This window comes from Mycetomoellerius zeteki, unplaced genomic scaffold (assembly GCF_001594055.1).
Source record: "Mycetomoellerius zeteki isolate Tzet28-1 unplaced genomic scaffold, Tzet1.0 scaffold122, whole genome shotgun sequence".
NCBI lineage: Eukaryota > Metazoa > Arthropoda > Insecta > Hymenoptera > Formicidae > Mycetomoellerius > Mycetomoellerius zeteki.
In genome coordinates this window covers 899944-916842 of record NW_017256147.1, presented here as the reverse complement: position 1 = coordinate 916842, position 16899 = coordinate 899944, and the positions used below count along the sequence as shown (strand labels likewise).

At 42.2% G+C, this 16899-nt stretch overlaps 2 protein-coding genes across 7 annotated transcripts in view; one reads left to right on the top strand and one right to left on the bottom strand.

Moving 5' to 3' along the window:
* LOC108731234 (neuropeptide Y receptor) overlaps positions 1-16899 on the top strand; it is a 59527-nt gene that overhangs the window by 35238 nt on the left and 7390 nt on the right. The window lies entirely within an intron of this gene.
* Rdl (Resistant to dieldrin) overlaps positions 1138-16899 on the bottom strand; it is a 75339-nt gene continuing 59577 nt past the window's right edge. For 2 of the 6 annotated variants that reach the window (XM_018461441.1, XM_018461445.1), the window contains 7 exons: positions 16645-16871; positions 15515-15597; positions 6843-6980; positions 5275-5559; positions 4488-4636; positions 2601-2760; positions 1138-2038 (listed from right to left, as the gene is read on the bottom strand). In XM_018461441.1, coding sequence (XP_018316943.1) covers positions 1893-2038; positions 2601-2760; positions 4488-4636; positions 5275-5559; positions 6843-6980; positions 15515-15597; positions 16645-16871 — 1188 coding nt within the window. In that variant the 3' untranslated portion in view covers positions 1138-1892. Of the gene's footprint in view, positions 2039-2600; positions 2761-4487; positions 4637-5274; positions 5560-6842; positions 6981-8201; positions 8340-15514; positions 15598-16644; positions 16872-16899 lie in introns of all 6 variants that reach the window. The other 4 variants (XM_018461447.1, XM_018461443.1, XM_018461442.1 and 1 more) reach the window with 4 other exon arrangements.

The following is a 16899-nucleotide window of genomic DNA, read 5'->3' as shown; positions in this document are numbered from 1 at the left end:
ATATATTAATTATTTTTTAGCGAGAATCTTTAAGTGAAAGTAGATACCAAACGCGAGTACCGAGTTGCATTCTGCCTTGGTCCGTTGTCCCTCTCGATTCTCTCGACTCAATTGGAGTATTTTTACGTCCGATATATAATCATCATATGTTCCGGGAGTTTCCCTACGTAAACAGTCGCGACTACGTAGTACGAGCTAAGAGTACTCCCGATTGAGCCATGTACACACGCACGTACACGCGTAACAGGGACGCCCTGGGACGAGTGACGATAGTCACGCCGATTTCACCGCAGCGACGACACGAGTCATACATACAGAAATACAAAAGTCGCGTCGTGAAAAATCGTAAAAAAGTCCTACGAAATGAAAAAGAGACTTGGCTCTTACTTGGCCGTAATCCAAATAAATGCGGATGCTGAAGTGAAGCCGCCACTGTGAAATCCGAGTTGCTTTCGTCGTGGGCGTCCTGCGTCGTGTTATTCCCCTTCCGTTCCATTGCTGGTGTCTTTGTGGGACCTCGCGTAGAATGCTCATCGATCGTCTGTACGCGTTCTGCGTACGCACGTGTCTAATATGCATGCACGCGCGTACCTAACGTGGCCGCGTACGCGCGCGCGTATATATGTTAATATACATATACTTACTGTACTTACTTAGATAATAAGTCGCACCAGTCTCCGATAGTACATTGTTTATCTTCGTTCGGAATATGAATTTTCCCGCCGTTTCTTCGTTTCACGCGCGCGCTTTCACTCATACTCAATGCTCGCGTTCATTCGTTCCCTCTCTCTCTCTCTCTCTTTCTCTCTCTCTCTCGTTCACTCGCATGCACGCGCACACATGCCACCATGTGATTTCCGCTACGTTTCCTTTGCGCGCGAACGCTGCTGACGGCGTCAGAGCGACGATTCATCCTCGACCTCGACGAACGTCGATAATCCTATATTTTTCCGTCCTCAAGCTGCTCTCGATTGAATCGTCGCTTCAAACCGACGAGTCTCGGTGTTGTTCTTAGCGTTAGTTAACGTTACTATGTAATGGTGGCTAAATTGACAAGTGTTTATATCGAAGGTATTTTCTCCGTTTAAGAACTAGAAATACCTAGTCACGCGCACACACACACACACACACACACACACACGCACGCACACACACACACACACACACACACACACACACGCACGCACGCACACTGGCAATGTTTTATGGTATGTATGCTCGTGGATTCGCCTTCGCGATTGAGCTCCTGCTTGCCGTTTCCGTTTGCGTCGCGATATATATATATATATTTCTATGTATCGCGCGACCTATATATATATTTTTTTTTATGTATACATATTGAGTCTTTAACGAAGACGCCTCGTGGACAACGACGATAGCCGAGGCTTACGCGTGCCCGATCGCTGATTGACGAACGAGAGCATGTTGCCCGGTAGAAATTGCGGTAGCCACGACGCCGCGCAAGTAGTGGGAGCGGGCGTTTGGTAAGCCATGCCGGAGCGATGAGTCGTTTATCCGTTTCTACCTGCCGGTGATCGCGAAGTAGTCCTACTCCGCGCCTAGGCAACCGCGCGGCTGCCCGTATTTGTTCGCTACTACTTCCAGTAGAGAAGTGGTTACCGCGCTCTCGAGATGGACCTAAGCGCATATTTTGAAAGCACCTCTCTGGTCTGCGAGCTAGTACGGCTGTCTCGGATGTCGGTCGCTTTTACTCTCTACTCGCTTTTACTACTCCCGTCCCGAAGTAGTCACCGAGCGCGTCTCGATTTATCTTCCTCGAACCATTTTCGCTTCCTCCTTTGCGAAACGGTCCTCGTTCCATAAGAATGCTCGTTTCTGTGCACTCTTTTGCCCTTCTTCCTTCTCGATTCGGAGCACTGCGACGTCGTCGTTTACTTGGCCTCCTCGAGCAACACGAGGTCATCCGCGACCACGTCGCTGATGTGGAGGTAAATGATCCAGTACATCAGATTGAAGCAAACGAAACATACTGGGAATACGATGCGGGAGTATTTGTCGATGTCCGACGGCGTTATGCCTATTTAAGAAACGTTAAAGTGACTTAGAATAGTTGCGACGCGCAAGATTAAGGAGGGAAGAGAATTGCATATTTCAGTGAGCTTCCGAGTTCGCGCGGTGCCGTTTACCCCAAGGGGTAGAAAAAGCGTCTAATAAGTGCATCGTAATGCTTGAAAATAAATTGTACAGATGTTTCTTAAAATGCAAAAAGCTTTTTATGAGATGATCAGTGACAAGCGTTTTCGGACGGTGTTTGAAGCGTAGAGAAATATATGTATATATGATACAACGGCTGGGCGCAGGCGCGTGGTATCATCGGCCATGAATATTGCATAGTCTTGACGAAGTTCAAAGTACTCGATATCCATATTGCACAATTGACAGCCTTGTCAGGCCCTTTACTCACGGCGATGACACCACGCCAGTGGCCTTCCGAGCTCGCTGACGGTTAAACCGTACAGTAACGTTTATTATGCCCCGTTCAGAAGCTCGTTGAAATAGACAGCCTGCCAAGCTAAGAACCGAATATTGTTTGATAGCTTGCCAGGCGGGGGGTAAAATAGTGTTATAAATGTGCGTACATGGTCTACTCATACCGTAGAGCTTGGTGATGTCCTTGCTAGGATGAATAATATGTTGCGGCGCGCCCGCCGATTCCTCATCGGCGCGACCATTTATGGTGTTCTCGAGCGTCCCACCTTTGCTGTGTGCCTTTGGGTCGTGCACCTTGAACCGCACCTCCTGGACAACATGGGACCACTTACAAGAGACACGGCAGTTTGCCGTGGGGTGTCCCTCACCCGAGGTTTACCCCGTTTGTCAGATTGGCATGCGACACCGAGGACTGGGCAGTGTATATTTTATTTGTTCAACGCGGTGACGTCCGATTTTACGTAGTCATCGGAACGATTGGTATTCGAGAGACTCACCTACTTTTATGTCGCTGTTGCGACTCGCGTCTGTTAGTTTATTCGACAAACGTTTAAGTGCGAAATAGGAAAAGTCTCTCGTAAAAGTACCGCGGTTCGTAGAAACGCGCGGTGCGATTGCTCGTGCTCAAGCAAAACGGGTTGGTGAAAATTTAATTAAAAGCTGGTGTAGTATGTGATGCTAGTTGATATAGGTATTGTCGGGATGAGATGCGGGAGAATTATTATTATTGTTGTTGTTATTATTATTATTAGTTGCTGGTCCACAATCATTGGTCATTCCGTCATTATAGAAGATTTATATTTATTTGATGTAAAATGTTGCAAAAAGTCGTAAGATTGTCAAATATTTTTAATCGTTACGTTATTTTCATTATTGATTAAATTTTACCATTAATATTCATTTGAAAGAATAACGTTAACATAATCACCAAAGATATTAGATTCAATTTTAGTATTTCGAAAAAAGTAACTCTTAAGTATAAAAGTCTCGAAAGAAACGGAACGTAATTATCAAGTACGTAATTGAAAGACTCATGTAAAAAAGACGCGCGCGTCATTATAGGCATTTATCGCTGGATAACATGAATAATTAACTTTGTAATAATAATTAATTAAAACGTCTCATCCTCTTACCCGACATTTTATGACCGTCCGTTCCGTTCATCTCTGTCGCTCGTTTACTCACTTCTTTCCGTTATTCTACATTGTTCTCTTTCTTTTCCGGTCTTTTAATATTTTCTGTTTTCAGAAGAGAGGAAGGGGAAGAGGGGTCTACAATACCCAAGATTAAAAGAAAATTTATAGTGCGTCGTGTCCGTGTTGGCATGAAGCACGTTGTCCGGCGCGTTGCGCGGCCGAATGGGAAATTCATTTTGCAGAACCTTTTAGCTTTTGACCTTTCGTGTGTTGAGCCTGCCGGGTTTTTTTTTTTTTTTTTAAAGAAGGAAGGGATAGAGTGTGCATATATTTATATTGCGCGATGGTACGTGCTGAGTCGGATCAAGAATAATGCTCGGCTTCGTCCTGTTGAGCCTGCCCTTGTGATGAGGAAAAAGAGCTTGATGAGCCCGAATATTTGTTTATTGCTGTCCATTAAAGATTCGTTTACCGTCATTTATTAAATTTAGTTTTTAATGGCGGTTACTACATGATTCAATATTATAATCTTTGTTTAATATTTCATCATTTAATATTTAAGATTAATTTTTATTTAAGATATCCTTCATCGTTGATGAAGGCGAAACAGATGATAATTGTTGTATGTGTATGTTTATATCATTACACAGCTCTCGGGAGCTAAACAGTTATGTGAGAAATAAGTGCTACGATTATGCATAAATCTGTAATCGTGCCATGATCGGGACATCTGGATATCTTGACAGAGCCGATCGTCTACTCGCTGAAAGAAAGCGTGTAAAATCGTCCAGGGGAGCACTAGTACGTCTGGATCTCCTGGTCATACACAGTGACAAAACGACATTCTGCATGGAAGAAAAAAATTCGGGAACGACGACAATGTTGGCCGTCGCTACTCACAGTTTGCTTAGGCGCATGATCGCCATGATCGCCGGGCACGCGCGGCGGTCCTGGATTTTCGCTCGCCGCCTTCATGCTCTCGGCTATTTTTTGGAACCGATTCTTCCGCATCTGAATCCTCTTCGCCATGTAGCCCACCGTGGCGTACTCTGCGAAGAATAAGAATCCACGGGAATGAAAACACGTAACCATACAATGCCATGACACGTCTGCCACTGTAAGATCCGGGCGGGAAGCCCGGTTCACGGGGCCCACTTCCATCCGTCGAGAATCTCACTCATGCTTGCGCTCCCGGTACTTGTGTAGAGCTCACGTGCAGATGGAAGAAAGCCATTTCCCTGGAAACCCCGATGCACCGCGATGGCGAAGTACCTTGATGTCGTATGTAATGAGGTACTCGCAATCGCAGTTGTGAAAACGCAACAATGTGTGTGTCAAGCCGTGTAACGAATCGAACAAAGCCGCGGGATTCTCTTATTCGCATTGACCTGCCTCTGTGTGTTTCGCGATTGCTTCATGAAAACAATTTCCGAGACACCGTTCCATCGCGGAACGAAGGTTCGGACCGACAAACATCTACGTCATCGACGACAAGTAACGATTTCGAGGAAAATGGGTCCCTTGCATTTGTCACGTGAGCCCTGCACAAGTATCCGTCTACGATACTCTACGAGCTCGCTACTGGAACGGCACGGCTCCGAGCTATACGGAGTATATGAGAGGACGCAGGATGGAAAGCTTAATGGCAGCGACGTAAAGGCACGGAAGAGTACACGATCGCACTCACCGAGCAACGAGGCAAAGACCATGACGAAGCAGGTGCCCAGATAGACGTCGATGGACTTGACGTAGGAGATCTTTGGTAGCGCCGCGTTCGTCGAGGACATTAGGGTCGTCATAGTGAGCACAGTGGTTACTCCGAGGGCCACCCGAGCGGGGGTCGCGTTTCGGTTTAGCCAAAAGCTCACCCACGATATTATGACAATCAGCCCTGAGGGTATGTAGATCTGGATCAGGTAGTAGCCCATCGACCGTACGAACTGGATCTCGCAGGCCAGCCGCGAGTAATTCCCTACGATTAAAAGATCGAAGGTCAGGACAGGGAGACGGAGAGGCGCTATTTAATGTCTCTTTATCTCCCGTGCTCACTGTCCTTCCTCCTCACTGTTCGTTTATCTCTCTCTTTCTCGCTTTCTCTTTCCTTGTATATATATCTCTCTCTTTCTCTTTTTCTCCCTCTCTCTTTTTTCTGTCTCTCCCGCTTCTTATTCGTTCGTTGTGCTCTTCTACCTTCGATCTCCGTTCTTCTTGCTCGATTTCCCGTTCCGTCATTGGATTTTACCAGGAAAAGCGGTTTCATTGTTCACGAACAGTTCTCTCTATTCTTTGCACCGACCGGAAATACAGCGTACCAGAGCTGGCTGGATGTTAAGTGAAATTCGCATCGTTGTTGCGCGACTCTTCGTGCTCGTGTTATGTACGTCTGTCAGTGTAGATATGCATGCATGCACGTTACAGTGAGGTATATTGGCGGCGTGTATTGTGCGCCGATCGAAAGATCGATCGGCGATCGATCGATTTGAGATGTAGTTACATAAGAAGAAAAATGAGGAATCGATTAGAATGGAAAATCGAGTTGTCCTTGTTGCAATTTGCACCCCATAATGGCTTTCTTCCGTTTTAACAAATTGGCGACAATTTATTTTTTGTGCGCCATTATCGCGAAAAGATATATCTAGGATCGAGAAAGATATTGGTTTTGTTATTAGGATGATATCATACATTATTTAGTCATTGCCTGCGATGTAATTAGAGAATAGTAGCGAAGAATGAAAGGCTTAATGTTTGAGAAAAATCGCAAATGCTAAAATCGTCCTCAGCTGGAGTATATATTAGTACATCGTTGATCATACAATCTTAAACTTGCTCGTGTTATGAGAAACTGACTCAGAGATTGACGTTGGAGCACCATGATGGCAGAATGAAGACTTCGCTCGCCCAAAGTTTCAGTCAAATCAAGTAGAGAAATAGAGCGATGATTTTTCGAGGAAACTTACCGCTGCCGAACACGAAAAAGGTTTAAACCGACGATCCGTATAACGCCAGCCAGCTCCGCTATTCGACGGGACTGTATGACGCGCGAGATCGCGAGAAAGAGAGAGATCGATCGATCGATCGACGGCTTTACGTAAAGTAAGGTACACAGGATTACGACGGTTTTTCTTACGAGCGACAATTGCGCCTGCGGACATCGGATAGCGCTCACGTGTCTCTCCACCTTACCCATGCCGTTAAAAGCGAGGGTTGAACAATTATTTGTTGGTGGTGGGGGGTGGGGTTGTGTTTATACGTTACCGGTGGTAAGACTAATCTCCATGGCACGTTGACGATGACCGAGGACCTTGAACTGAGGCAGGGAGACCTCGTTGCTGACCCCGACGCTGTTCGGGCCCTCGTTCCACTTGTACCGGATGTCCCTCATCGTGTATCCGACTGAAAAAATAGAGAGACCCCCCGCGGTTGGTACGTACCTTCGCGGAAGCCCTCAAACGCATTTCAGCTCCGAGGGGGCCTCCACTTACCTCGCACCCCCATCAAACCTTACGAGTCCGCTCTCTTTCACTTTTTCCCCTTTCTCTCTGTTCACAATTTTCGTTCTTTTCTTTCTTTCTATCTATCTGTCTCTCTCAGTTTATCTTACTCTCTGTCTTTCTCTATGAGGGATACCCTTGCGAAGAGAGCTATCGAGAGCCCAAATTAAACTGACTTTAAAGGAGTATGTGGGCGGAATATTTGGCGTGTAATGAGAGATCGTAATGGACGATCTTCTCGATTGTTGGTTACGATCGAGAAGTGGAAGGCGCGTATTATTCGTATTTACGAGTCCGTTGTGTCGATTATTGTTTTGATGGTGATGGTTGTGGATGGTGGATATTAGGTCAAAGGTGGACGTAATACTATTCCTGAAGCAATTTATATGCTCAACACTACGTATGTTATAAAGCTATGGAAAATCCATTATTCACGCATTGAAAGGAAATCTAAATTTAAAGCTCTAGTAGAGCAAAATGTTTCATCTTCTGTAGGTCAGTATTGATATACAATGGTAGTAAAAATAAAAATAGTACAACGTCCACACATACACACACATACACACATCTATAATGAAGAGGGGGGGAAACCAAATTTTTTTTAGGAACTATGGGTACGCATGACTCAAGTATCGTCTGCGTCTTTCGTAATATAAATAAAAACCAATGAGTCGATCAGTCGATCGGTCGAAATGAATGACTGTAGGACTACGCTGTCCCGCTGAGCAAGCTCGTTCTTATACGATTAAATGTATTCGCGAAAAGACAACACAGTGATCGGTGCATATCGATGCGGGTAAAAACAGGATTTATATTATATATGTATATATGCTCACACATGACTTGTCCAGTTCTCGTTGCATTTTATATATACATTTGTATATATACATATGCCTTGATCAGAGTTGGACATGTAATCATCCGTGTGAATATAGTGCATATTCTCACATATTTTTAGAACGAAAAAATTTTGCCATCTCGCTCTGATGGCGTTGTTCATTATGATTCATCATGATAATTATATAATCGACATTCCTACACAATATATATACATACATATGTTAACCACGCGCATTTCTGGACCAAGTTTAGAAGGAAGAACGAATAAGAGGGGAATATCTACCTGTAGATAGGTGTATGGTTGTCTGTCGTTGCCTGTGACCGAGCACGCGAAACTGCGGTAGTTCCACCTCGTTCGAGATGCCGACCGACTGTAGGCCGGAGTTCCATTTGTACCGAATATCGCGCATTGTGTATCCAACTGCCGGGAGAACAAGAACACAAATATCTTCGCTCTAACATACAATAATTAAACACTGAGGTAGTGTTCAGTTTGGAACGGAAGGGCGGGTTCCTCGGGGAGTACAATAATTAGAAGCAAACTTATTGCGCGAGCAACCTAAAGCGGTTCCCGTTGTTGCATCATGATTCAATTCCATCGCGTAAATTTCTTTTCACGTGGAATCGATTTAGGATGCCCTTCGTGCCGCCATATCATAAACGTCATCGAGATAGGCATTGTAATAATATCTTAACATAGTCATCCGTGATTTTAAAAGTCTGAAAAGAATACTCTAAAATTTTTCCATAAAACTAATATCATAAAGAGAAGAGCTGTTGTGAATTCTGAATCTCTTCTTATATAAAGTTTAGATTTATGGTGTAGGTATATATAGAGACAGTTTTATCTTCTATGAGTTTTGCTTTTGATACTTTATTTATATAAAGTGTTTGAAATTTTTTACATTGAGATTCATCTTTATTGATTGATTTTCTAATTATAAAATAATGCCTTCTGAAGCGTCTATGATGTTTTCAAAACCGAATTTGCTATTATTACGTCCAAGGCCACGCGGAGATTGATATCAATCAATGATATTCTTCTTTGCATTGTGAGATAAAGATTCTCTGTGAGATAAATGCAGCGTGCCGATCTTAGCGACTCATCTATCGTTTATTTCTACTAATCCAAAGTATCCTGCGATCGAGTTTTGGTGATTATCGATCATAATTCGCGCTTATTTGTTCTCTCTAATTCCTCCGCGAGGCCTCCAGCGCGTACATACCGCACCGAGAAACATTCCTCCGTAACTGAATCTTAGGTGATTACGATCGTTACACCGCATTCCAGGCACCAAAGTGGCATTCCGTCGCGGTGGTGGCTACATTGCGCGAGCATCGGCCAAACATGGATTAAGCGGTACGCCTCCGAATGTGCCAGATTAATTGCTTTTGTTTTTGGAATCCGATTTTGAATACCATCTCGTTTTATCGTGTTCGGTACCCCGCGATTCTGCACAGCGGACACAGTTGCATGCGGCATCGCGCAAAATCACGATTTCGGTAATGACATTACGATTTGCAACAGGCGTGTTCAATACTAACGATTCGAAACTCTAGAAATACCAAGTTTTGTTTATTCGCAGCTTTCAACATAAAAATTTATATACTTGTTACATTAATAAGAAAATAGTGAAGCTGACATGTTTTACACACATTGTCTTAGATATATTTTATATTTAATTTCTTTTTTTCACGTTTAATTGCATTTCTTATTACAAGTATTCATTATACTTGCAAACAATTTAAAAACAAACTACATTATCAAGAAATTGCATTCGCGAACAATAATGACCACGTCTAAAAAAAGTTACGAAAATATAACGTGCATTTGTTCGTTCATTCATTCATTATTTTTGCCGATGATCGTCGCATAGTTAAGTGCAGCATAGATAAAAATTGATTTTACAAAGTTTTAGTAAAGAGGTCCTGGATTGGGGGCAACATTAAGCATCACGAGGGGTAAAAAAAAAAGGTCAGAAGAGACCGAGAGGAGGGTCGTGATAGTGGCTGTTGAATACTGCAGGGAGAAGGACTGCGGCAACATTAGCAAAATACCGAGGACTATGGTAGTGGCAGCAAGTTTAAGGGTTTAAGACGAAAAGTGGAGAGTGTATAAGTAGATATGGAGAAAAAAAGCAGAAATAAAAAATAGAGTTTTGTGCTCGACATGCTACAGTGACGCATACAAGCTCGAGAGGATTAGGTTTACATATTTAAATTTACATAAATATATATATATATGTATGTATGTGTGATACATGCTTTACGCTGCGCATTTCACCTGCTGTGCTGCATGCTCCATGCTACATGCTCTATTCTCCATGTTCTGTGTTTTGCGAGAAATGCGCATTTCCATACCGGCTTTACGGTCCCATTAAAATTCAAACGTTATTCCTGAATGATATTATCGAGGTCTGAATTAGGATTCAATAAATCAGGCTCGTTTAGTGTGTATATACAACAAGAAGGAATTGTGTTCCTGTGATGATTCTTTTACTTTTACGTAATGTAATAATCTAAATAAATCTAGAGTGTAGAAATTCCTGAAAAAGTGCGATTTATCTGTCAAGCAATCATTACCGACGAAAACTTTTTTTAATCTTTGAATGATATTTTTATGTAGAAGTTAAATTTCTTAAAAAATTTTTTTATCAGATAATTATCGTCATTACGAAAAAGAAAAAGAAAAGTAACACGAACTATATACCTTTAAATATATCACTTACTTATTTTTTTATCCTGTTCTGAGATAGACCAAATTAAATAATCATGCCGACACATGCCGTTGCCGCACTATATATATGTATGTTAGATAATATCTATTGCTCTACTATACGTACAAAAGTTGCTCGGAGGGCGGGTCGGGGAGTAGGGACGTATACCGGAACAAATTGCAGATCAAAATCAGGTTACAAGCAAATTCATAGGCATACCGATAACGTGACCACAGCCTGGTACGCCATGGGTAATGTTGCAGTATTTTCTTTCTTACATGCGCTGGGCTAGATGCACAATGCGTTTTAATTCGGTCGGACCATTGTCGACACGTCGTTTCTGGATTTAGCCTCCTTCGGGGCTGGCCGTCGTCGGCCCTTACTACGTCCCCGGACACGAGGCTCAGTGCTATATGTCGGAGGCCCTTCAGGTTCGGGGGAGGAGGGTAGTATAGTGATAAGTTAAGTGATGGCGGTGGTGGTCAGTGGTAGTGGTGAGAGTGGCAAAGTAGTGATAGTGTTTGAACAGCGCACTTTCGTCGCGTTTTTGATCTCGGGATCGATTTATGGCGACTGCGCGTCGAGAGCTCTCGTTTGTATATATTTACAATCGTGCGTGTGCTTCGGTGGTATATCTAGTTCAGCGTGATCTCTCTCCCTGAACATAGGTCCCTTCCGCAGGAAATCGCCGTCGATCTCGTAGACGGAACGGATTCCATTCTCTATATAGAGTGTTTGTCGTACGTGGACTACATACGTTTTACTCAATGTTTCTGTTATTGTCGAACCATAAAATAAAAGAACTTGGCTCAATTCACGCAGCTCCTTGATAAATGATTATTATAGTTTTTTAATGATTGTTATTGCTGTGTGCACGTATGTAATCCACGAGAAATTTTTCTTTGACAGGCGACAGAGTGTAGAAAGAGGACACGTCGTGTGTATTTAGATATTCGATGGCAGGTACGTGCACACGGTCATTATTCGTATTCATTTGTCGAATGACCGAGCGACCTTCGAGAAATCACGCGCTCAGCTAAGACCGACGTGACGACTCACGGTCAGCGGGTAGCTTGGTAGAGTGGAGACCCTTCGGAGGATGCTCGTAAATACGTTCGCATACGGTCTTTGCGTAGGATGTGACAAAGCGTGTCCTGTAAACGTATTGGTAGTTGGATTTGATGCATATCGCTTTTTTTTTTAATAGTTGAAGCTATCTCACGAGAAATGCAGAATTCGAATCTTCATTGCTTTTTACCGTGAAAGTCGCAGTCGTTTCGTGTCGACGAGCATATGCGGTAACGATATGCGGTTTGCTATGATCTGTGATTACTGCAAATTGCACGTCTGCTCTCATCCTTGGTTATGGTACCGCACGATTCTGTATATTTTACGAAATGGATTTAGTGAAACATGAGAGTAAGATAAGATGAGAGTAATTCTACTTCGCTCGTACGTTGAAAGACCGTGAGAAATTGACGATTGCAAAAATACTCGCAAACTAGTACCTTTGTTCAACATCGTGGAGATACAAAATCGATACCATGAGAGGTAATAATATCTCGTTTAATGGCTAAGTTAAGAGCGAAACGATGTTCGTGACCCGACACTTCTCTATCTGAAACTAATCAAGAAACTCTCCAGAGTTCTACAAATTCGGCACCTTTCTGCCTTTTCTTTTTATAGATCTCATCGGCCGCGATACGTTTCAAGCAAAATTCGCACTTAGAAACGTCTATCAAATCGAATTTACGATTATAAATAGAAATCAAGAATTTGGGCCAATCATAAAGTTGAACCACATGAGAACTGCGACCGTATTATTATTAGCTTACATTCCTTGATAGTTTCTAAGCAAAGAATAACGTGTTAAGATTAGTGAATGTGTATCTGTGAATTACTCTTAAAAACTCTCAGAAATATTAAATCAAATTATTAATCTTAATTGTTTACGGCACAAAGCGATATTTATCTTCAATTCTATTGACATTGATTAACTTTAGTTGTGGTTTAGTTGCCTGTTTACTTCTTCGTGGAAAACTTCAATTAGAAAACGACAAAGATTCAGTTGAACTTAAGTAAAAGTTAATGAAAGCTTGTAAATCTTACGAATCATCTCGAAAGTTTAACGATTTGTGCGAGCATTCTCCTGTAATTCGTGATGGGAATGTATCACGACAACTTATAACGATCGTAATAACTTGTATTTGAACAGTCCGATCAATTAAGGACGAAAGGGCGTCCGCGAAAATCCGAGCTTTCTACTCAACGAAACTAATCGACTAACTTGGTCGACTCCCTGCGGTATCTCGTATGCCGGACTTCCCAGTGACCCTTCGACCCTATTCCACGACCGACTGAGTTTTAATATAGATCTTTCAGCGGGGGCGAGTTGAAGTCAAACTTTTTCCATCATCCTGTATAAATCAGTGTGGTTGAACGTTTCCGTATGCCTAGCATGACCGAAGCGCACAGTTACAGAAGATTTCAAATGAGAAGCATGCAATTATTAACGTTAACCACTTTCAGCATCTCAAAATTTTGCCCTTACAAATCTTGCATTTGCATTTCTGCAAAAATACGTTATGAATGCGATTATTTTCATATGTGGTTGTTTGTGCATATTTCTAATTATTCATTATATAATTATCACTACAATGCTGATTTCAATCTGACCGTATTGTGTTGACTTATTTAGGTAATTTGCGCGGTACGCGTGTTCTCGTGTGCACGAATTATTAATGACAGTATTAATGAATAACGGTAGTTATTTCACGATGTAAACGCGTATGAATAAATGGCGAAACAATTCTGAAAGGGACGTTTGAAATTCTCTTTCCTTTTTGTACATTAACACCCCGTGCAATTTGCAGTAGTGACGACAATCAACACGAGCTCGTGACAGTGAAACGTTAGCGCTACCACACACTTCGACGTATACATACACGCGCGCACAAACTCGCATTCACACTCGCACTCATACTCACACACATATACGTGATAATCTTCTCGTATGTGTCTTCGCGCATTGGGATGCTCCCACGGCGCATCATAGCTCCTGGTCAACCTACGATTTCTATGCTTATAGTCTAACGGAGCGACTCGATTGATCGAGACGTGTCTCGTCGACGACTCAGTTGCGTATACAGTGCGCGCATCGATACAGAGGCCGTTGTAACGGCGCGGCTCCATCGAAGCTCCTTCTTAAGGTGCTTATTGACCGCACACTGTGCTCAGTAACAGAATCGGGCTTTTATTGTTAAATCGAACTGCGTGAAACAAAGGAAAATGAGATTACATATACTTTTTGGTTCCGACTATTTGTGAGTGCATTATTAATCTTAAAGATAATCATTCTCTCTCTTTTTATTTCGTAGATTTAGAGAAGAAGAAGGAAGAATTTATTGGATTACATAAATTGTACATTCACTTTTTTTTCGTTCATCGACTTTCGCGCGTGTTTTGCGCGAGAGAAAAGTGAAAAGGAAGAGGCTGCAATAAATGTCCGATTCTGCAAGTCCATGTTGTTACATACATACAATCACTGTGTATGGAATAAAAAAAAGAAACCCAACCAGTGTGTGAGCGAGAGCGGGTGAGTGAGCGAGTGAGTGAACGAGGTGAATGGGAGTGATTCTCACTTGTGTGGCTGACTGATCGTGTGAGTGAGCGTGTGAAGTGGCGAGTGACGGACAGACAGACAGACAGATAGACAGATAGAGAGGGAAAGATAGAAAAGAAAGAAGGAAGTAAAACCTGATGTCGGGAAAAAGGCGAGAGGGGAGGCAGATACCGTTGGGGGAGGAAGAAGGGAGGGAGGAAAAATGGAGAGTGACGGGTTGTGGAAGTTGACAGTATTCTCTGTGTGAGCGTGTAATAAAGGGGGAAAGTTTCCTTTTTTTTTAATGCTCGACGCAAATATACACAGTAGAAGCGTCTTTCTATGGCTTTATCTGAAAAAAAGGGTTCAAAGCGATGTACAATTGAATCGCATTGAATCAGCGACAATCGGCTATCGATAAGGATACTTTCTGCGTATCGCTTTCGGCGTTATCCTCGAGTTACATGCACGGGTTCACGTGCTGGAATTGATCGTTCGTGTTTTACAACCTGCTTCAGCGAGAACAGATACGGCCAATCGGGTATATGGCTAATCACAACGCTAGAGTAAACGTGACGTTGCAGATTTTTTCAGAGATACAATTGATATTACTAATAGTCATTTCTCAAAGATCTCAATTGTTATTTCTATCAAATGGCGCTACTATGTTTTATAATATAATAATAAGTTTAATGAAAGAAATATCATAATAACATCTTACATATTAGTAAATTGCATTTATGTTGATTGACTCTGTATTTGTTAGAAACTTTTGGCAACAATTTTTCTCTTTTAAAGTTACGTGCACGTACTCGATGATTGACGTCAAAAAGATACGGCGAGTCGATTGTCATTTTGAGAAGTAATATATTGTTGAAGTGCATAGGAAAGTCTTTCTGACTTCTGTTATAATATGCGCAAAAGTATGTGTATGTTAGTAGGGTAGAGCGGGGCTATTCCGTCAGTTTCAATTTTAAAGTAATACGAAAATTTATGATAGCAAACAATATCTCTTTGCAGTGCTTATAATTACATTATACAGTCATGATTGCTCTTTGAGAGTACAAGCACAATCTTTAAGTAATTAGCATATGCTGTTCAGAAACATAAGCATTATCGCGAGAAATGGACGAAAAAGCCCTGCTCTACTCTATGTCGAATAGAAATAGGCGAAAATGTCGAATTCTGTGAAATTATATTTCGTTCGTTTGTATGCATCTATATAATATGTATAAGTATATATATATATATGTACATACGCGCGTGTTGCGTACTTACAGCTCTCGATCTCGATATGACACAATTGCCGGTCCATCGGGAAATATTGCAAGTTCATAGGACACGATGCTGTAATCGTTAAGCTGAAACATATTCAAGCAAAACCCGTTAACAATCGCTTCTCAATAAAATGTTTCATGATATACAAATGCAGGGATTTCGCAGCCAATCCATTTGCACCCAAGTAACGTTGAATCAATGTGCAGGAATTAATTCGTAGTCGATCTCATTACGCCCGAGTCACGTCAGGATTAACGTGTAAGAACCAATCCGTATCGATTCGACGTACCGTTAATATTATTCTTGTCTTGTCGATGAGACGTATTATACGAACCGATACAGATGTACGTATTCGCATGATTCGTATATGCAGACAGTGATCGATGACTTATGCTCTGAGAGAAGCAGGGAAGAATTATTCACGCAAATGAGCGCGCGCTCGTTGCTTCATCGATATTCTTCTTCCGTTCCCGACAGCGAGCGGCTCGATTCGGTACTTCCGATCCGGAAGTCGAGGATGTAATATAATGGAACGATATTACGCGAGGGAGTGCAAGTTAGGTATGCATGGATCGCCTGAATATAGCCGGCGCGTTAATACCAGAACACTCCTGGGTGCTCGAAAGGGAGATAGATACGAGAAATGATACGAGCTGTGTCAGACAAGAAGGGGTAGAGGCCGCTACAGGGAACAAATTTGTCGTGCCGAGTACAATTGGTCCCAGAAGTGCCACGAATGTTCTATGGTGATAGAGGACAATGAGAAGCTCGATTTACAGTCGGCGGAAAATACCAAAACGTTTTCTCTCGTACGATGAAAGTAACAGTTCAGGATTAAATTCACTTAACTGACTCAATGTAGAAAGAAAGATCTTTTAATTTTTATTGCTTATTCAACGTAGCATATCATATATTTTTTCTCCTTTTTTAATTACCATCTAAATTAAGCGTCGTCATGATAAAAAAAAGGATTCGCTTAGATGACTTTTAAACTTGGATTCATTATAAAAAAGAATTTGACGCTTAAAAAATATTACTACGTAAAAGTTATATGTATGTGTATATATATATATATATAAAACCGTGAGAGCTACGGATATAAATTTATACTTAATTAATGCTGTACTCACCGTATGCTACGCGTGATGCTTCCCGAGTGGTGTATGCGAATGAACTCGTTGCTGGTGGTAGCGATGTGAAAGTACGACTGCTTCTCGTTGACAAAGAAGGTGTCGGGTACCCAAATGTTCTTGATGAATTCTGAACCGACGCTGAGCGTCTCGACGCCTGGTCGCGGCTTGAACGCGAGTCGTGGGTCCGTCCAGAATTGTCGGAAGTAAAAATCCAACGTGAAGTCCTGGTACGACACAGGTGACTTATTAGAT